The sequence below is a fragment of the Athene noctua genome, chromosome Z, assembly GCF_965140245.1.
Source record: "Athene noctua chromosome Z, bAthNoc1.hap1.1, whole genome shotgun sequence".
Classification (NCBI taxonomy): domain Eukaryota; kingdom Metazoa; phylum Chordata; class Aves; order Strigiformes; family Strigidae; genus Athene; species Athene noctua.
This window is the reverse complement of record NC_134077.1, coordinates 73,463,249-73,483,436: the sequence shown is the minus strand read 5'-3', so window position 1 is coordinate 73,483,436 and position 20,188 is coordinate 73,463,249. Positions and strand designations below refer to the sequence as shown.

The 20,188-nt window shown below is 38.9% G+C and overlaps 1 protein-coding gene across 1 annotated transcript in view; it reads left to right on the top strand.

Moving 5' to 3' along the window:
• The window catches only part of ANKRD31 (ankyrin repeat domain 31), a 67,023-nt gene extending 49,077 nt beyond the window's left edge, over positions 1-17,946 (top strand). Inside the window, 5 exon segments of the mRNA XM_074931189.1 lie at positions 155-1,205; positions 3,406-3,546; positions 4,103-4,199; positions 7,363-7,557; positions 16,408-17,946. Coding sequence (XP_074787290.1) covers positions 155-1,205; positions 3,406-3,546; positions 4,103-4,199; positions 7,363-7,557; positions 16,408-16,562 — 1,639 coding nt within the window. The 3' untranslated portion in view covers positions 16,563-17,946.
• The last annotated feature ends 2,242 nt before the right edge of the window (positions 17,947-20,188 follow it).

The window sequence follows — 20,188 nt, the reverse complement described above, 5'->3', positions numbered from 1 at the left end:
TTATACATGATAAAAATATGGTTCAAATTTTATGTGTTGGCAGAGTCTTTTGAAACATATTTCTGTTCTTTCTGGGTTACATCTATTAAGCTGTTTTTATTTTGTGTTTACAGTAACTCTGGTGTCCTTTTTATTTTGTTTTATTTTCCTATAGGGCTTCAGTGGAATCTTTTAAAAAAGGAGCATTGAGGAAGCAATTAGTTAACCTTGCTTCTAGGCAAAAGGGTCTGGTGACAGTGGTCCAGACTCAGGAAGAATTAGTCCAGAAAATACAAAATTACAGAAAAGCAATGCAAGTGTTCAGTGCATCATGTTCAGAGAAGCAAATCTCAAACTTAGTTATTTCCTATGGAAATGATAAAAGACAAAGTTTAACTGCTGATGAAATCATGTATCCTGATGTAGTTACATTTAGTGTGGGGCTTGGTGCCAACATGCCTAATGGAAACAGAGTAGAAGCACATCTCTCTTCAGAAGACAGATTTTCAGCTCAGGAATGCAGCCAATATCTACACATCTGCTTGGATGAGACAGGAGCAAATAAAGCAGGAATTAAAAGCAAAGAGGCTTCTGATCATCCCTTGGCATCTGAAAACAGGGTAGGAGAATATCCCTTTGACAACATGTCAAAGCTGAAAAAGTCTGTAGAAGTGGTGATGTTGCCTTCAGAACCTGCTGTTTCCACTGCTAAAACAAAGTGCTTAGAGCAAAAAGACATTGATTGTGTTACAATTGCAAAACAAGGAAAGGGGTCTTTAAATCCCTCTTCAGTGACCACCGCATTAAAAATTGCAGAACGAAGCACTGTTGTCAATAACAATGTCTGTCAACCAGGCAGCGACTGCCAGCAGGTTCTTAGAAATGAGGATCTACACAGCTGTGTAAATAAGAAAGAAACTTTCCAGCAGCAGCAGCAAGTGATATCGTCAACTTCTACAAAGAACTTCCCTAATACTCTGCAGCGAATGATCTTTCCGAGTACTGAGAACTCATTTAATAACAACTTGGTGCTTACAAATCTTACCTCAAATACAGATTATCCAATAAACTTCAGTGTGAAATCTTCCCAGAGCTATAGTAGTCAGGAACGTGAACAAAAACAAGTGATGCATAGAAGAACAAATAGCAAAAAGCTTCAGCTGATAGATCTACTTGAATTGGGAAGGATTAAGCCAGGAGAAAATGTTTTAGAATTCAAACTGCAGGTGATTGTTGTGGTATAATAACGTTAATATTAGCATATAATGAAAAAAGTCAAACACTAAAATGGGGAGACAGCAGTTCTCATGGTTTAATATGCATTTTTAGGGCTTAGTATTGTAAACTTTTATTCATTGGTTGCAGATAATGTTTTATGTGTTTTAAAGGAAAATGCTATGGATGATGTCTTCTGCCAGCCCTTAATTTTAACACCCAGAATATTGCATATGTAAAATTTGTGTTTAACTTTGCATTATCAGTTTGTTAACATTTCTTATTGCTAGAACAAGACTGGAATTGTTGGTTGGTCTACATTGTGTAATACTGGATTTTCATATTGGAAGAGAGAGAATGTTAAGATTTTTATGGCTTAATGTGATTCTTGGAAGCAACTATGAAGTCTCTCAAATAAAGAAATGTGATATCAAGGATTTCATGGTGCTGTGATAGACATGAGTATATACAAAATTACTTGTTTACATGCTGACTGGTTCTGTAGTTTACAGTCTTGTATGAACCATATTTGAAAAAGAAAAAAAAAACCCAAACTTTTTTTTAATAGAAAAGCATGTCCCTGTGCCTCTAAATACAGATTTGCAAGGCAGCTGCCAGCGGACTGGCTTGGTATTGAGCAAACGATGGAATTATTGACTGACTTCCCAGCTCTGAGCTAGTTAATTTCCAGGGCAACATATTGATTGAAACAGGAAGGGTTCTTTTCAGCCAACTCACCAGGTGTAGTTAATGTAGAAAAGACTCCTTTTTCTGCACCTATAATCTGCTTGAGAATGCTTTTCTGCTGAGAGTGGCCATTTCATGTGTTCTTGTGTTTTGTAACATAAGGCAGTGTGAGTAAGTCACAAGCCTCTGTGTTGGGCCATATCATAGGTATACACAAATGCTTCTTTAAAGGACATGTCATATTCCTCTGCACCTCAAGATGTCTAAATGGAAGGAGGAAGAATTCACTATGCTTACTGTCATTTTCTTGAGGTTGTTATCTGAGATACCAGCTTGATGCATGTGAATCTTAAGGACTTATAATACTGTATAGAAGCATTGATGTTTTGAGTGTAGAAAAGTCAGTGATTTTTATTAGAATGAAAATGACATTCATTTATGTCTTGGAAGATAGTGATCTAGAGATTGAAGTTTAGAAGCCAGTGTCTGTTGCATTGCAAAGAGATTATCAGTAAAATTTTCTTCTTTCTCGTTAACAGTGATGTACTTGATAAACATATTCCTTGCTTAAGGTTAGCTTTGCAGGCAGAATGCAGTTTTTGAATGCTGTAGACCTGAGCTATGAAACTGTGAACTGGGTTGAGTGTCCATCAAAATACTTGGGTTAAACATCTTAATTTAGATTCTTACAGACACTGCAAACCAGTGGATGTAGTAGGAGACAGTTCAATATTTGCTGGTGGATCAATTAGCTTATTCTGATTGTTTAATATCACGCATGCTAAACAACCTTACTGTGTTCTAACACAGTTTATCGACAGCTAATTTTTGCCTTATTTAGCTGTGTTAGCCTAACTGAGACCAGTATAACAAAACCACAATTTACTGAACTATAAACAGTGCTTCTAGAGGTGCATGTATGTTTGCAGAACTGGGATGTATTAGCATTATCAAAGAGGCAGTAACGATAATTTCTTTTATACTTTATTTTGTATAAGATAAAGCTGTTACATTCCTCCTAAAACATGTGAGTGATGTCCCTTGACATAAGTGAAGCTTTTATGCAGACACGTTTAATCTTTGAATCTTTGCTGGGATCTAACTGGCATGCGTTTGTTCCACACCTGTGAGGCAGATTGCATTTGAGTAACAGTTTATTGTTGCACCAACTTGCCTCATGAGAGTTCCCGAGCTCACTGAGGCAAATTAATTTATTCACAATCTTGTTATGTCCAAGAGGAACTAAAATGCCAATACAGTTCTGATAAATAGACATAGGAAGATTTGTCCTCTTGACAGTGGTGTCTGTGTGGCCAAAACATCTTACTCTGGTGGAATAAATCCTTAGTTTACATACCATTGTTTATCAAAGTAGCATTAAATTCTTGTAACTTTTTTCAGGGAAAACCAGAATTAGCTGCAACTCTTCAGCTATATTCTTCAGCATTTTTTCGTGTTTTAAGGATGTTAATTGAGATTGTTAATTTGTGAGTAGAAAACTTTTTCTTGATTTTTCTTTTTTAGGAATTTAGTTATAAAGCCACGCTCTTAAGTAATGGCAAGATCAGAACCAGTAAGAGAACAGTACTGCAAAATCCCGTTCAGTGGGTTAAAGACCTACTAGGAGGTGATATTTCTGTGACACGAAAGTATGTGTGGAATAAGGTAGGCCTGATTTTACTCCCCAAAATAACAATAATAAATAGAAGTAACAAATCTGGATCTCCATACTGTTCTTAAAGCAAAAGAGGGTACAAGCCTGTATCTTAAGGAGTCTTACACTTAATGCAGAAGTAGCAAAGAAAGATCTACACAGCTGTAGCTGATAAGGTGGTGAACTAGTCACAAGTGTTGGAGAGAATGTAGAATGCCCACCTGTAAACTACAATTGCTTTGAAAGAGTAGTTTTAAAGATGATTAAGAGACTGACAGAAAAAGCTGAAAGGTAGTTAGAATAATAAGGAGCAAGCATATTGAAATGTCAGCATGTCAGGGACAAATGTTGCAAAAATACTGCCAGAGTTTAGAGGGCTTTACAGATGGGTTGTATTATACTTTTTTCATTTAAAATTCAAATTAGCAGAATTTCTGCTTGATCTTGACAGACAGATTAGATGGTTAATGCATAAACTCAGTTTTATAAGAAAAGTGAAATTTTTACATCTATCAGAAAAAACACAGAATAAAATGACCAGTTACCCATTTAGATTTGTTTGTACAGGTTACATATCTTGGGACACAGTTGTCAAAATTTCTTTCTGAAGAAGTGTCAGTTTCTAGTGACCTGGAATTACCATCACAAGAAAGAGAGCCTTTGGGTATGTACCACTTAAAATTTAATATTCACCATCACTGAAAGCAGCAGAAAGTGATTTCTAAAGAGCTTAAATTCAAAAATTTCTCTGTTGCTTTCTGACTTTTTTTCTGGGCTACATGCTGATCACAGATCTTGGGCTTTAAGAATAAATAGTGCCAGAACTTACATATGATCTCTAAAGAATTAAGTTTCTTTTCTTCCATAAATTGGTTGTGTGAAGAGTGTTGGTTGCTGTGTAAAAAATATTTATGTAACCTTTTACATTGAAAGTATTTAACAAATATTGAAATTTTTAATGAGCTAATATAATATTTTTTTATTTTGCTGAAAACTTAGATGTACTAGCATAAGTTTTAATTGCATGTACATCTTCAAATCACATTAAATAATCTGTGTTTGTGGAAATCTCAGTATGCCCAAGCAACAGTAATAACTAGGGGGATATTTTATCCTCTGAAAATAAGCAGTCATAAGAAACAGAGTACATTGATATCAGAAAATGACATCGAATAATTTTTTCCGAACTGTCTGGCAGGCTTAAGAACTTCAGCCTAATTTTGTTAAGTAATGTGTTCCCAGGGAAACCCAAGTCCCTTTGACTGCCAGTTGTACTTGGAGTCCGAAAAGCTTTTGGGCTTTTGTGACTGGTTCTCTTATTTTGATGAGACACTGCACCTCACGTGAATACGGATACCAGGCTTGGTCTGTTCGTTGTATACTGAAAGTAAATTAAAATATAATATAACTAATTTGATACTCAGACTACCATGTTCTACTGGTTTTTGCTTCAGGCTAAGAGCATCCAGGTGGTGAGTTTACATTGGCCTACTTCAGTAACTTTATATGAGGTATAAATGACTTTAAAATGTATTTAGTCTCCTCACCTTTAAATAGGCTTTTGAATATTTTACTATTTTGTAAATGATTCCTCCTGAGGAAAATTTATGATGAACATTGTAACTTCTAAAACAGAGAAATCATTAAATCGTTAATTACTAAAAAAATACTCTTGACAAACAAAAATCACCCTGAAGATCAGTAAGTGGTTTTTTTTTTCCCCTTTTTTTCTCAATTTACCCAGGGTAACCTGGGAAAGAGTATTTAAAGTTTTTTTGTCACATGTGATTTAAGATCACTGTAATGCCCAACCATTAGCCCTAGGTGAGAAACTGAGGGAGGGAAAGTGTTCTCCCTTTCATTTCTCTTTCAGATACTATGTAATCAGATACAGAGTAGCAAATTAAAGTCTCTTAAATCGTTCCAGAAGAGGATTAACCTGTACTGTTGTATTGTGAGAACAGTTGGGGTCATTGGGTAGCTCCCAAATGGTTTCCAGGCCCCGTTCAGGAGTTAGCTTGTTCCAGGGGCTGTTCCCAGCAGGCACTTTGCCTACAGCCAGCCTTCTTGAACCACGGGATAGTTTGCTAGTGTGGATGTGAGCTATTCAGTGCTGCTTGCCTGGGGACATTCCCAGGCACTCTTTTATCTTTCTAATATACTTACAGCCTATGTGTATTTTATAATAGAAGTTTATCCTACTTTTGTAAACAATCAATTTATTTTTTTCTATGAATCCCAGAGCATCATTAAAAAAGAAGACTGAAGCCTGATAATTTGAACATTTTTGGAGGAGAATGTTATTAAATACGTCTCCTCCACATTCCTCCCAGCTTCACTATCTTAGCTCAGTATTCACCGAGCTATTGTATGAGGATGGGGAAGTGGGAAGAAAATGATACAGGCAGTGGCTGTATTAGCTGTCTTTTAACAGAAAGAAGCAGCTACCGCTGATCTTTGTATAGACACCAATTTAGGAATCATGTCTGAAGAACCTCTACCAAATCAAGGTTCCTAGACAAGAAAGGTGAAGGAGTTACTGTTTTGTGTCTGGCAGCATAAGAAATAATCCCAGCTTTTCAGCTTGCTTGAGATTAAGGTGCTTCAAGGTTTGTACAGCAGCAGATTTTTAGATACCTGAGGGATGTTAATGCAAAAAACTTGAAGACCCTATGAAATAAAGCAGTCCTAGAGCAATGTGGGTATTTAATAGAAGCTTTAAAGATTGCGATTTTGGAATTAGTCATATATTCCCAAGTAAATTTCACTTTATGTCCCTTCTTTTGAGTATGAGCCTTTTAAGTCTCTTCTAGGATCACACTAGCAGAAAGCAGGAATTAACTGTATTCAAGTCTGAGTGAGAACTAAACATTAAGAAAATAAACAGTACTTTTAGACTATCTGTATGTAGGAATGTAGAAGAAACGGTTATTATATGGCTTGGAATTTATTCCTCTGTGCTTTCTGATACATGTAATGATGACAATGTTTGCTAAAAATGATCAAGAATAACAGGGATTCAGAAGCAGATGTCAGCTGAAGAGCAGATGTCAGTTGCAGAGCAGATGTTGGCGTTAGATATTTCATATTGAAATTCCAGCAAAGTGGCTTAAAATAAAAGCATATCCAGTTGTTACAGTAAGTGTGATACATACATTCATTTTGCAGATTGCTGTTTCAGGAAGATGGTCTTGGAAAATAGTGATTCTTGTGCTCTGGCAATCCCTTACTACCTTTAATAATCATTAGCCACCTGTAAAGATTAGAACCACTCTTGCTCACATTTAGTTCATTAAAGTCTCCAAAGTTCTGTGGAGTGTTTTCAAGGTGATCTGGATGATTTCTTAATGGCTGAACTGTGGGTGCTGTTTCAGAAGTTTTATGTTAGTGTTACTTCAGGTATCTAGCATAAAGTGACCAGCTGAGCTCAATACGGTTGCATGAAAGCAAATGAGAATACTTTTGCTGTGATCATATGTGATACCATGTTTCTGTTTTCTTTGAGACAGGCAGTGAAACACATATATATTTAGTTTCCAAGTTAAATTTTTGTGGCATCTAATGTAATTTTGCAAAGGAAGACATATTTTGAAAAAAGAGAATGCCTGGTTCGTCTTGCAGCAGCTATGGCGGGGCTGGCAAAGGAGCAGAGGAAAGTCTGCACTTATGTGTATTAAGTGGTATAAGGCTAAGTGAAAATTTCAGCATTTACCTTTAAGAAAAATAAAAAGCGTAACTGCTCTGTGCACTAAACGATTAAACCATGAGCATTAGTCAATACTGTTTGTTCTTAGAACAAAGTTGTCTTGATCTTTTTATGCTCTCAGGAAGAAATTTTACCATGAGGGACCCCAGCAACCACAATCATCACCATCAGAGTCCTGGCACTGTCTCCGTTACTCAGCCTCTTGGGAGCTTTGGCCTGAGTAGTATGCCAAAAACCCCATCCCTGCTGCAAACCGAAGTTGTGAAAACATTGCTATGTGCTGAAAGAGAAGCAGCTTTTACCAAGGAATTGAAAAGTAAGATTATTTTTTTTAACTGCCTGAAAAACCTAATAGTGGATGCAAGGGCTATACAAGACATACAAAGGAAAAAGAAAGTAGGTGGCATGGAATTGATTTGTGAGGGGGAGAGAAAGAGTGCTGGGGAAAAATGATGACTCTGCTGATGGGCTGGATTGATTGAAATGACCCAGTAACTAAATTTGTCAAAGCACAGTGTGTTCTACTCTCCTGTGTCCAAATTAGAAACATTTTGTTATTTTGATGTAATTAGCAAAATAACTCCATATCATTTTAAATGTCGCCACACAATAATAGCATAGACAAATGTCTTCTGGATTTAGATGAAGAAATATGATACAAAAACATTGATGAATAGTCTCATGTAGTGTAATTTAAAGGGAAAAGTGGAAATGTTCCCGAAGATGCGCTGTTCTTTGTGTAGTTGACTGAACTTGTAACTTTGTGATTTCAGTATTACATTTTCATGTTGATGGCACATTAAACCCTATCTGTAATACTCATACAATCTGAACAGTGCTTACTGCACTTTGATCTAGTATGTTTGCTTCTACCTCCTTTGATTGCACTGTAGAGGGCTGACCATGACTGAACACAGCACAGAGTCAGAATGGTCACCTTAAACTGCTACCATGCCCAGTATCAGGTAACACTTTTGCACTGAAGTGGCTAACAGTGCTGGGTTAGGTCTGCAATGGGAGACAGTAAGAAGCAGATCAGAGATGAGGTGCCTAATCAGTGTCGGCCACTGTAAACTGCAAGTGTATCCACAATATAAAGCAGTTCTCTATGCTTCTGCAAGTCTATACATAGGCCCTGCAGATACAGTGCAAAGGATTAAGTAAATCCTGGATGTGAGAATCCTCTGCAGAAAATGCTCTGTTATCCCACTACATTATTTTATTATTTTTTTTTTTAAACAGAAGCAAATAGTTGCAGTGTATTAAATGCTAGGGCAGAATTTGAAGGGAAGTGGTCTTTAAAGTTACAAAAAATAGATGGTATTTGCATTTATGGATCAAAAAACCCAGGTTGAACTGCCCACTGATACAAATTGAAAAGTTACATAGGTTATTGCTCAGAAGAGTTACTCTCTACTGAACAGATGAACAGCCACATTGATGTTTTCTCAAATACAGCTCTAGTTATAGTTCTGCTTACCAAGGTAATGGTCTTGTAGCATGCATGGTCCTTACCACCCTATTATCTGAGTGCTCAATCCTGCGTGGAAACTGTTATGGCAAGAGTGTGGAGTCATTTTTGAGCAAAGGTTACCACTAACAGACTGTGGGGAACATACAAAATTTTAAGAGTCATACTACAGTAAATATTATAAATTAGTAAATTGGAAATCTATGGAAATGTTCCCTACATACATTTTTATTTATATCTACTACAATTACCCTCTTAACTGCTGGAAAAAACTGCTTAACATGCAGTATAATCCTTAAAAAATGTAACCACCAGCAGTTTCCACATCTCTCACTTATAGAACCCAAAACTTTTGCATCCAGTTCTGGGAAGAAGATTTTCAGGTTTCATAGTCTGATAGAAAATATGTTTTGAAAGCAAACTATGAAATGCAAAGAAGGAGATTTCTTTAAAAACAAGTGTCCCAGGATGTGTGTTTAATTGAGCCTCTTAAATGAAGCTTTGGAAGTAGCATGAGAAGCACCATAGATGGCTGTATTTTTTTGCCCTCTATATTTGTTTCAGAAGAACTGGGCAGATACGCAATGCCTTTGCTGCTTTCACAAGAACCACAAAATCAGCTAGGTTGGAAAGAACCTTGAAAATCATCTAGTCCGACTGTTAACCTAGCACTGACAGTTCCAAACTACACCATATCCCTAAGTACTATGTCAACCCTACTCTGAAACACCTCCAGGGATGGGGGCTCCACCACCTCCCTGGGCAGCCCTTTCCAACACCTAACAACCCCTTCTGTAAAGAAATGCTTCCTGATATCCAGTCTAAACCTTCCCTGGCGCAACTTGAGGCCATTCCTCTTGTCCTATTGCTTATTAATTGGTTAAAGAGACTCATCCCCATCTCCCTGCACCCTCCTTTCAGAGACCTGTAGAGGATGATGCGGTCTCCCCTCAGCCTCCTCTTCTCCAGACTAAACCCCCCCAGTTCCCTCAGCCGCTCCTCCTACGACCTGTGCTCCAGACCCTGCACCAGCTCCGTTGCCCTTCTCTGGACACGCTCGAGTCATTCAATGTCCTTTCTGGAGTGAGGGGCCCAAAACTGAACCCAGTCATCGAGGTGCGGCCTCACCAGTGCCCAGTACAGGGGTCAGATCCCTTCCCTGTCCCTGCTGGCCACGCTATTGCTGGCACAAGCCAGGATGCCATTGGCCTTCTTGGCCCCCTGGGCACACTGCTGGCTCCCGTTCAGCCAGCTGTCAGTCAACACCCCCAGGTCCCTCTCTGACTGGCAGCTCTCCAGCCACTCCTCCCCAAGCCTGTAGCGCTGCTGGGGGTTGTTGTGGCCCAAGGGCAGCCCCCGGCATTTGCCCTTATTGACACTCACACAGTTGGCCTCAGCCCATGGCTCCAGCCTGTCCAGGTCTCTCTGCAGAGCCTCCCTGCCCTCGAGCAGATCAACACTCCCACCCAACTTGGGGTCATCTGCAAACTGACTGAGGGTGCACTCGATCCCCTCGTCTAGATCATCAATAAAGGTGTTAAACAGGAGTGGCCCCAAAACTGAGCCCTGGGGGACACCACTCGTGACCGTCTGCCGACTGCATTTAACTCCATTCACAACTCTTTGGGCCCGGCCATCAAGACAGTTTTTTACCCAGCAAAGCGTGCAATCATCCTTCACTCTAAATAAATTCTGAATGTAAAGCTCAGCTTTATAAATTGGCTTTTAACTAGTTTACTTTCTGGGCTTCACTAGTACTGGAAAATGATGGAAGAGTAATTAATTTCAGTGTTCTTGATAGTCAATCTCACCTTCTTGTATTGTACACCAGCACAGTTGTGATGCTGAAACTGCTGACTTGGCCGGAGAATATTTAAATCCAAATGAATCGCTCCAGTAGAATGAAACCAAGCTAGTATGAATTAATGAAACCAAGAGTATTTCAGTACCTCCTAGACAGGTCTACAATTGGGCTACTAATAAAAATCGCATGTGCATATTTGCAAGAATCTTCCATTAGACTTCAAACTGCAAACTCCTCAGATGAAGGATTTCATATGCATCTTTAAACTGGTCGAAGATACTACTTTATTAGTCCAGACAAAATTCTAGCCCATTGTAGTATATTTTTCCAGTGATATGTTTAAAGCTCCATTTAATTATAATGCAAAGAAATCTTGCCTCTTCTTGAAAATTTGCTGTGTGTTTTGTGCTGCATAGTACTCCAGTTCAATGCCTCAGATTCTGCTTAGGCTCAGATAATTACCTCAGAAACTAGTTTCACTGCAAAATTCTACTGTTCTTCACATTTTTGGAGGAAAGCTGGAGAAGATGATGACTGTGATTTACTGATTGAAAAGTCAAGATGTAAACTGAGAACCCCAAGTTTAATGTAGTTATTTGGCATGACTTAAAGGAGCTTGATTCTGTATATCTGAATTTTTTAGATTGTTTATTATTGAAGTAGTGTCTCATCATCACCATCAATAATGACAATAATAATATGGAAGAGAAGTACTTGGAAGTGTTTAAAAACACCCCAACAAGCAAACCACAGAAAAAGCCCCCCGCCCCCCCCCTAAAAAGTCCTCCCCAAAAACAAGCCCTTAACATGTAATATATGTGTTTTCCTTGCTACCTATAGCAGGATATTAATCAACTACACAATATCCCCATTTATATGACTGTAAAAGACAGGACAATGAACTATATATATTCTTTGTGTTTTGTTCTTTGGAAGCAAAGTGAGATTGCGGACAAATACTTCTGTCCTTAATCTTTTCCCATCTCAGGGGTATCTCAAGGTACTGTTTTCTCTATGGCTTGCAGACAAAATATTTAGAAGTATTTTCCAGTACTGCAAAGTTCCAGGCATTTGCTTTAGGTACTGACATACTTCACAAAGAAGCACATAGTTCTGTCAGCAGAATTTACAAAGCTATATTTTCCAGTAACTTTGCATACCATGTCTGAAGTATAGGCTTCCTCCATCTGAACAAACTTACTTTCCAAAATCCTCTACCTGCTCTTACTTGACTGTCGGCAGGGTAGAAGGTAGAATGTCACATGACTGACTCAGAGTTGAGTTATGTGGCCAGCAAGAGCCAAACAAAATTCACTTTTTAGGAGGCCCAAAAGGAAAAAAAAAAAAAAAAAAGAAAGCAGCAGCTTTCAAGGACAATGTGCCATGGAAGCCAATTGTAAGAATTTAATGTCTGTATTGCTTACCTGGCAGTCGGGTTTTTCTGAAACTAGCAAATCATTTTAAAAATAATTAGGTGACTGTGATTGTGTGGAACCATAGACTAATGTAGGTTAGGTGGGGCCTCTGGAGGTCTTTAGTCCAACCTCCTGTTTGAAGTAGGACTAGCTTCGAAGTTAGATAAGGTTGCTCAGTGCCCTATTCAGTCAAAATCTGAGTATCTTCAAGGACGGACATTCCACAACATGTCTGTAAAACATATTTGTATGCTTAACCATGGTCATGGTGAACATTTTTCCCCATATATCTAGTTGGAATCTTGCTTTTTAAAACTTGTAACCACTGCCTCTTTTTCTTGTGTATAGAAACCTTGTTTCTTTAAGAGTCCTGGCTAAAAGTAAACTGACTCATAGTGAAGAGCTTTAAACACTGGCATTCAGGCCTTTTTACTTTATAAAAGAAGTTGTAAAAAAAATCCTTTGGTAACTGACCCATCTTCTTAATTCATCAGCTGAACTATAACATTTTTATCTGCTTTGGTGGTCCCATGGAGATTGAGAGAAGACTAAATCAAACAACTGCTGTAGGTAATCTACCTAGAACACATCTATCTTACCTTACTTACGAAAGCAATAAATGAAAGGCAATGTGATAAACAGCAGGCTTCAAGAGGCAGTGGCTTTAGCTGCTCCTTTTCTTCAAACAGAGAAGACAGGTTTTTTTGACACTACAGCCTAGTAATGTCAAATGAAAGCATTTAGGAGACTACCTGATGATCCTTACCTTGGTGAGTATTCCAATTACATCACACATATGTTTTTATTCAGCAGTGACTTTTAACAACATTGGTACTGTCAGAAGGGGCACTAAGTCCTTCTGGCCCTGTTGTAGCTGTGCTATGAAGTATCTGGTCATTATAGTCCATTAGGTAGCTTCCAGACTGAAATTATTTTTTTATTTCATAAGATGTTATAAATAACCTTCAGTTTTTTTCAAAGGGTTGTAACTCCCAATGCAAAAAATGAAGCATGCATAATTTAGGATCACTTGATAAAGTAATTCTTGGGGAAAAAATACTTTCAAAATTGGGGGTGGGAGGATGGGGGGATGGAGAGTAGACATAGAGGATCCCAAAGCAATAGCGTATATCTTTTGGGGGATGGACAACTTGAGTTCAGGTGACTGACTGGCATGATATGTCTGATTGTTAGAAAAAGATCACTCCTTATTAATGTGTTTGTAAAGGCAGAGATAGAATTCGCATGAGGAAAAAAGAATTAAGAACTGTATCACGTGAAGTGAATCAAGAACTGTGGAGAGACCTGGAGAAAAGCAAAGGCGTTTTGAGGGGGATAAAAAAATTGCCAGGGAAACATCATATTTCATCAGAGAAAGATCTAGTCTTGCAGTTTGTCCACAGACATCTAGACACCAGGTCTTGATTACCTGAAAGAAAAGTTATTTTCAAAATTACCACTAGCATGGGCAGAATTCATGTGCAGCCTTTTAAAGAGTCAGAAGATCAAAAAATGTTGTTTATGTGAGATGCTGCTGTCATTTTCCAAGGCCTTATTTGGTCTGAATGGACATGCCTGTTGGGACTCCTGCATTGTCACTGGGCTTCTTTGTGTGTAAGTTCTTGAGAGGAGTATGGATAAGACTCAAGAAACTCGGAAGCTCTTAAGACAGATTGTTGTTCTAAATACTCCCATGTGCACTCTAGATCAAACGCTGTCACCTTTAAATGTGTTGTTCTTAATCTTCTCTTTTGCTTATGCATCTGCAGGTCATGTCTAGACTAGCTGCACAGAACCAGATTCATTTGAGTCAGAAGAATAACATCCCCTGTGACTTTGCCACATATACTGCAAATCAGTTTGTCTTTCCCTCAGATTTGATAATAGTCTTTGCCTGTTTTACAGAAGTATTGAAACTGTATTACTGATACCCGTAAATTCACTCAAATACATTGCTTAAACTGCAAGAGCATTTAAATTCCTTTTACAAAGAATTTTCAAAAGTACATTAGCTATAAAATGTTTAACCGTATCTCTGGATAGTTCCAGCACTTTCTTGCTTGGAAAAAGTCAGAATGATACTGGTGTGATAGTCATTTTTAAAAACTGATCTTTCGGGGTCATTTTAATGATCAGAGATTTGCCGCTCCGCACAGAAGTGGCCATCTTTGGTGACTAACCTTTATGCAACTGGAGATTCTCGTCTAATATTTATATACTTGCACCACTAATTGAGATTCTCCTTAAATACAATTTTCTTAGCAGCCACAGTGACAAGATCTTGTAAAGCTGTAACAAAATGGAAACACAAGTTGAAACACATTTAGAATGGTTTCAAAACTGTAAAGCTAAAATAGATGCCAACAGAGACAGTGGCAAGCAGTGTAAAAGGTACAAGCTTTTAGAAAACTCTCTTCTCTTAGAATAGTATTAATATCAGAAATAATTAATAAATAGATATTGTTTTATAAGTTTAAGTAATAGAACACAGGTGCTCTAGAAACAATACTGACAGTTCAATGCATATACTGCTCATTTGTCCTCTGTACAGTCCTCATCATGGCTGGCTTGAAACCCAGTCAAACTTAATTACTAAAACTTATCTGTTAAAGGATTCCACCAGACTGTGGGTACCTCTAGACTTCCTTTATTAATAACTCAGAGTTGGGCTGTCACCTTGGTGTCCCTGTTGAGCTCAGTTTCTACCGGTTTATTTTATTAAAAAATTCCCAGACTTACTTTTAAGATCTCTCTTACCTGAAGGTGTCCTTAAAACTATTGTGTGATCTCCCATCCAAGCATTCCTGTTTATGCCCTTTGAAACATCACTTCTAGGTGAGTGTGTAAGTTGACTTCCTCCAGTGTGACTGGCCACAGCTTCATAGACGGTAAAGACTGTGTGAGTAGCATTGTGATGTAACCTCTCAGGTGGGCATTGCATTCAGCCCGCCATTCTTTGTTGTAGTCCAAGATACTTAAATGTACTGTAGACATCAGATCATGCTTTTTGTTCCATTATATACTGTGCTATGGCATGAGCGTTCTGAAGATGCACTGAGTGTGTAAGATAGCGAATGCAGTCCTGTTTTCATTGGAGTCAGAAGTTTTGCTGTGGATGTTGTAGGTGTGGAACAACATACATCCTCACTCTATTTATGTTTCTGAACACAGACACCTCTCTTTTAATAACTTTGTCACTTCACTGCTTTTGGTGGTAAGCTCCTGGAAATCAGGAAATGGTAGGGAAATCCTCACCAAGACATGGAGTTAAAAGGTCTGATACCTACAAGATACACTGCTTGTTTTAGCTTTGGGACCTACCACTATTGGCAGTTCAGTGAATATATTTGAATTTTGGAATCAGTGTAGGTGACACAACTGGAAGACTGTGGTAAGAGAGAAAGACAAACTCTTGGGATGGCATATGGTAGCCCCAAAGTAAGTGCAAGCTAAATGACCAAGTGGTGTCACTTCAAATGTATTTTGTCTGCATTTCGACAACGATTTATCTTGACTGATCTAATCAGCCTGAAACACATAGCCTGTTTTGCTTCTTGAGACACTTGAATGTGTGTGAACACTGTTTTTTGTTGGTTTGTTGGTTTTTTTTAAAAAAAGGGGACATGCCTACTTTCATGACAGCCCTCCCTCTCTTGATAACATCTGTTACATGTGACTGTTCTGCCCTCACTGGCAGTTTCTGTATTGGGCTGGTTGTGGCAGCTGAGCAGCTCTGCTATTTTTGTGCAATGGTACTGAAGGAAGAAGGCGTGGATGAAAGATGAACAAAAGCAACCAGCTCTGAAAACCACAGTTCTGTGTCCATTCTGTGCTGTTAGAAAGAAAATGTCTTGCAACATTTGTTACTGCTGGATCCTTATAGTGTTCTTTGTTACAGGTTTTAACAGTGAAAGCTAAATTTTCAGCTTCTGCAGTGACACAGGTGCCTAGGTTTATGCACTGCAATAGTTGCTTCAGTCCAGCAGATGTTTAAATATTGCAAATGCCCATTGTTCCATCCTGCAATTTCTTCTATACAGGTGTATGCCTTCCTTTTTATATAGTCCTTTCAGAACTGTAAGAAGGGCGTTCCCTGTGAGGGATTTGTTAATTTGAGGGAAGTACAATAAATTTACCCCTTTATAGATGTAACACATCAAATTCCAGCAATGCTGAAGAACAGTTGTGTTTTCCTGTTCTATAATTGGAATTAGCCAGGATGATTGACTTCTCACGCTAACCACCATGAAGTGCAGTATGGCTCTTGTCTCACTGAAGTCTGGTTGCAAGTGAGGGATACTGATAAGATGGCTGAAGTCTTATGCTACAAGATTCCTGGGACACATTACAGATTCCTAGGGATTGCTAACACTTAGTGGTTCTAAGAAGCTGTTAGAACTTCTGTAGATGAGGGTGCCAGTGATTGCTTTTCGTTACTCTGATATACACTCTGTAATTATTTGCATTCATTTTCAGCAGGCTCTTCTGTCCAGTTCAACTCAGTGGAAAGTTTGTCACATTTTCTTCAATTCCATGAGGTAGTAATGGTATGTAAAGAGGAGTTTCTACCATGTCCTGTAATGGAAAAGCACTGGAATTTCTACAAAGCATGTGAAGATTTTGGATTCTAAAGACTTCTTGAGTGCTAACATTTTTTTCTTCATCATCACTTAAAAGAAAACATATAAGCTTTTAGAACTAAGTGCTTTGTTACTGTCATTTTGATAATTCATTTTCCCAGCATTTGGAATGGACTGAAGGATTGTTGGGGTAAATGAGGAACAGGGAAGTAGCAGGTGAGGATAATTGTCAGTATTAAATTTTGTGCTGTGAGATTAAGAAATGGAGAAGTAGATGAGGATTGTTATACACTGGTACTTACTGTGAATTATATTCCAGGTTGATAACTTCATTTGAAATTCCACTGATTTCAGTGGCTGCCCATGCTTGATGGGGCAGCACAGAACCAGATAGGTATTGACACCAAGAGTTGCTTCCTGCACCTAAAGCTGGAGCCACTCTGCCTGGGCATATACTATCAGAAATAGCAGCACGCTTGTGTAATAATATAAGCTGTTAGGTTAGGCAGAAAATCAAGATGGGCAGCTTTGAAAATCACCGCAGATTTGCTTTGTGTGGTGTGGATATATACAAACATTTGAGAAGGGGACGGGTGCTGGGAGAAGTTGCAAGAGGAATCTGAGCCATTGGAAGTGATCAGGGAAATTCCATTCATGTTCCAGCCAAGTCTTTCTGATAGACAGAAAATGTGCTGGCATATGACAATAAATGCAGTTAGCTTGTTTGTGGAACATGAATTTTTCCATCTAACAACATCTTAGAGATTCATCCTGATCTCTGGAGGATTTATATTTGTTTTAATTTTACAATGTGTGAACTGCCTTGGTAGCGTATTTATAACACATTTGACTGTCATGAGAGTTATTGGCATTCAAATGGCATTCTTTCTCTTTCGTTGTCTGGATTATAAAAAGAGACGAAATAATAGCACCTGCTACTCCTAACTTCAGTGAATGGGATGAGAAATATCTCCTGTCAATACATAACAGCCTCAGCTAGCTGTTTGGAGTGCGAAGAGCTATTCTGCAGAGATCTGATTAGCGTCTTAAACAGAAGGTGGTTTAGGGAAGAGTGGGGGGTCTGATGTGCAGGGAGCTAATACTGTGCCCCAGGATGTATGAGCAATCGTAGCCTGATGGGCTGTAAGGATAAAGAAATGCACACTGCCTGGAAGTCAAAAAAGTTAAAGGCTACTGAGTGACAGGTAGTTTCTAAAGGTCAGTTTCCACACAGAAAGAAAATGGAGCAATCTCACAGCTGTAGCAGCAAAACAAACCTGAAGGTGTATTGGTTTAAAGGAAATGTTTGTTCAAATATTACACTTCCACTTTCGCTTTTCAGTGAAAGACTTTTGACTGTGAAAATGACTGCTGAATTACTTAAATGTTTGTGTGACATTTTTTCTTTGTTACAAGATGTTTAATAAAATTAATGTATAAAAACTGAGAGGATTTGATAGCAATACTTCTAGTCCATTACGTTAATGTGATTACATGACCTAAGGCAATCCTAAGATACCGTGGCAGAAAATCTGATTGATTCAAGCTGTTCAGAGAGGTAAAAATGCAAAGTGTTACATGAAAATCACTGATTCTTACGCTGTATGTAAAAGTGACCAGGTTTTTTTTTTCAATATTTATATTACATACAAGCATCTTGAGAAAGGTGTTAGCTTGAGAACATATGTTTAATATGACTAACAAATGTAGGATTCTGCTTCCCAAATCTTAAAACTGTGAATTTTCCCTATTCTTCCTACTGGAATCTTTTTCTTAATGTAAAGACCCATTGAGGGATGGGAAGAATACCGTCATGAATAGGGTGTCTTGTTTTCTCCGTTTAAATATATGCTTTCTAAGTGTACTTTTGCATAAAAATATAAGCTGTTATCACAGGTCAAAGATAGGCAGCTGTTAGTGATCCTAACTACACAGCAGAGTAATAAAGCTTCTGCTCACAAGTGGCAAACAGCAATGGTTAGTCCTCCAAGTCCCTCCTACTCCATTCATGATTCAGTTATTTTATTTAGTAACTCCCTTCTCCACTCCTAGGCTGTGAGTTAGCACATATTCTGTGTGGTGCAGGCTAAAGTAAAAAGGATATAAAATGCAAAGAATACAAAACCCCTGGCATTCTGTCTGCTGTTAATATTCAGATGGGGAATGAGAGGAGGAAGAGGTGATGCAGTGAATAAAAGCCATGAATTCAGATTCATATTACCACAGATTATTTATTTATTGCTGAGATGGAGTTAAAAAAAATCAGTGGGAAGATTAATATCAGTGAGGAAGAATGTGAGGCACAAAACAAAAGGTTGAGAGTGAGAAGATAAGCAGCTGAGAGGCAGACAATACAACACAAGATTCATAGATTTCAAGGCCACCAGGGCCCAATATGATAAGCTGACCTCTTGAGTAACACAGGCCAGAGGTTATGAAAAAGTATAAGCAGGGGAGACATGGGGAAAAGAGAAAAGAAAGAAAAAGATGCAGATAGAGCTATATTCAGTCTAGGTAGAGGATCAGCACAAAATGTTGCACCTTTTTGCCAGGCAAAGCTGAACTATAGCCAGCAAGAGCAGTTAAGGTAAGAGAATCATGGGAATGAAGGCCAGCTTTGGAAAGATATTTAAAGTACCGTAAGGTGCATATACACCTTGGGTTTTTGATGGTGGAAATGCAACTAAGGAGGGGGGGGGCAGAAACAGTGCCAGAGTAATGTTTCCAGCCATAGGAATTTGGATAAATTCTTGGGAGAGTTACACTTGCAGTTGGCAAGTGTTTTGTCATTAATCAAAGACATTTTTTCTGGTTTTCAAACCTTAAAGTTAATTGGAAAAAAACACCCTGTTTAAATTATCAGGAGAATGAACAACTGCATACATGAGATATGCAGGCTGCTTTTCTGTTCACCTGTAGTCAAATAACCAGTTGGGTAGGAAATCATATCTAGATGATCTGGAATTAATTTTACTGAGTTTCTGACCATATCAAGAAAAGAAGCTTAAACATGACACAGGAAGGGAGTAAAACATTTCAAAGATGGAATGGGATTCAAAGAACTGTTAAGTTTTTCATATATATATAAATTTTTTTGGGTTGGGTTTTGTTGTTGTTGTTGCTATGACTCTGGCTTCATCTCTGGGGGAAAGTTTTACCGCTTGCACCAATATTATTGTAGCAGAGTAATCTGCAGGTGAGTTGTCCAGCAGCTGTGTCCGTTTGATTTCACTTTGGTTTCTGTGGAAGGAGCTCAGGCCTGCGGTTACAGATAACTCGGCTGGAGTGGTTTAAGTGATTAGCAGCCTTCAGGCGAGCTGTCATAGCTGTGCCAGCCGCGAGGCTTGTGCCGCGGTAGCAGACCGGCGCTCTCCGCCCTGGCGGCCTCTTCCAGATTTCCCACCGAACTCGCACACCAGGCGTGCATGCCCTCGGAGGGCAGAGCCGAGCAGCTCAGCCTGACCTTAAAGGACCGGCCTTTTGCCTGGAAGCCGCTGGGGGACTGCAATAAGCATTCCCGTGCAAGGGCACGCCGCTCCGCTGTTAGCGGAGGTTTAAGGCCAGACCGCCGCTCAGTAGTTCAGAGCTGCAGCCGCCGCCGGTCCCCGCGGCTCGCCCGTGTGTGCTTTCCCGGGGCAGCCGAGCAGAGGCCGCTGCCGCCCCGAGGGGGAGGGCGA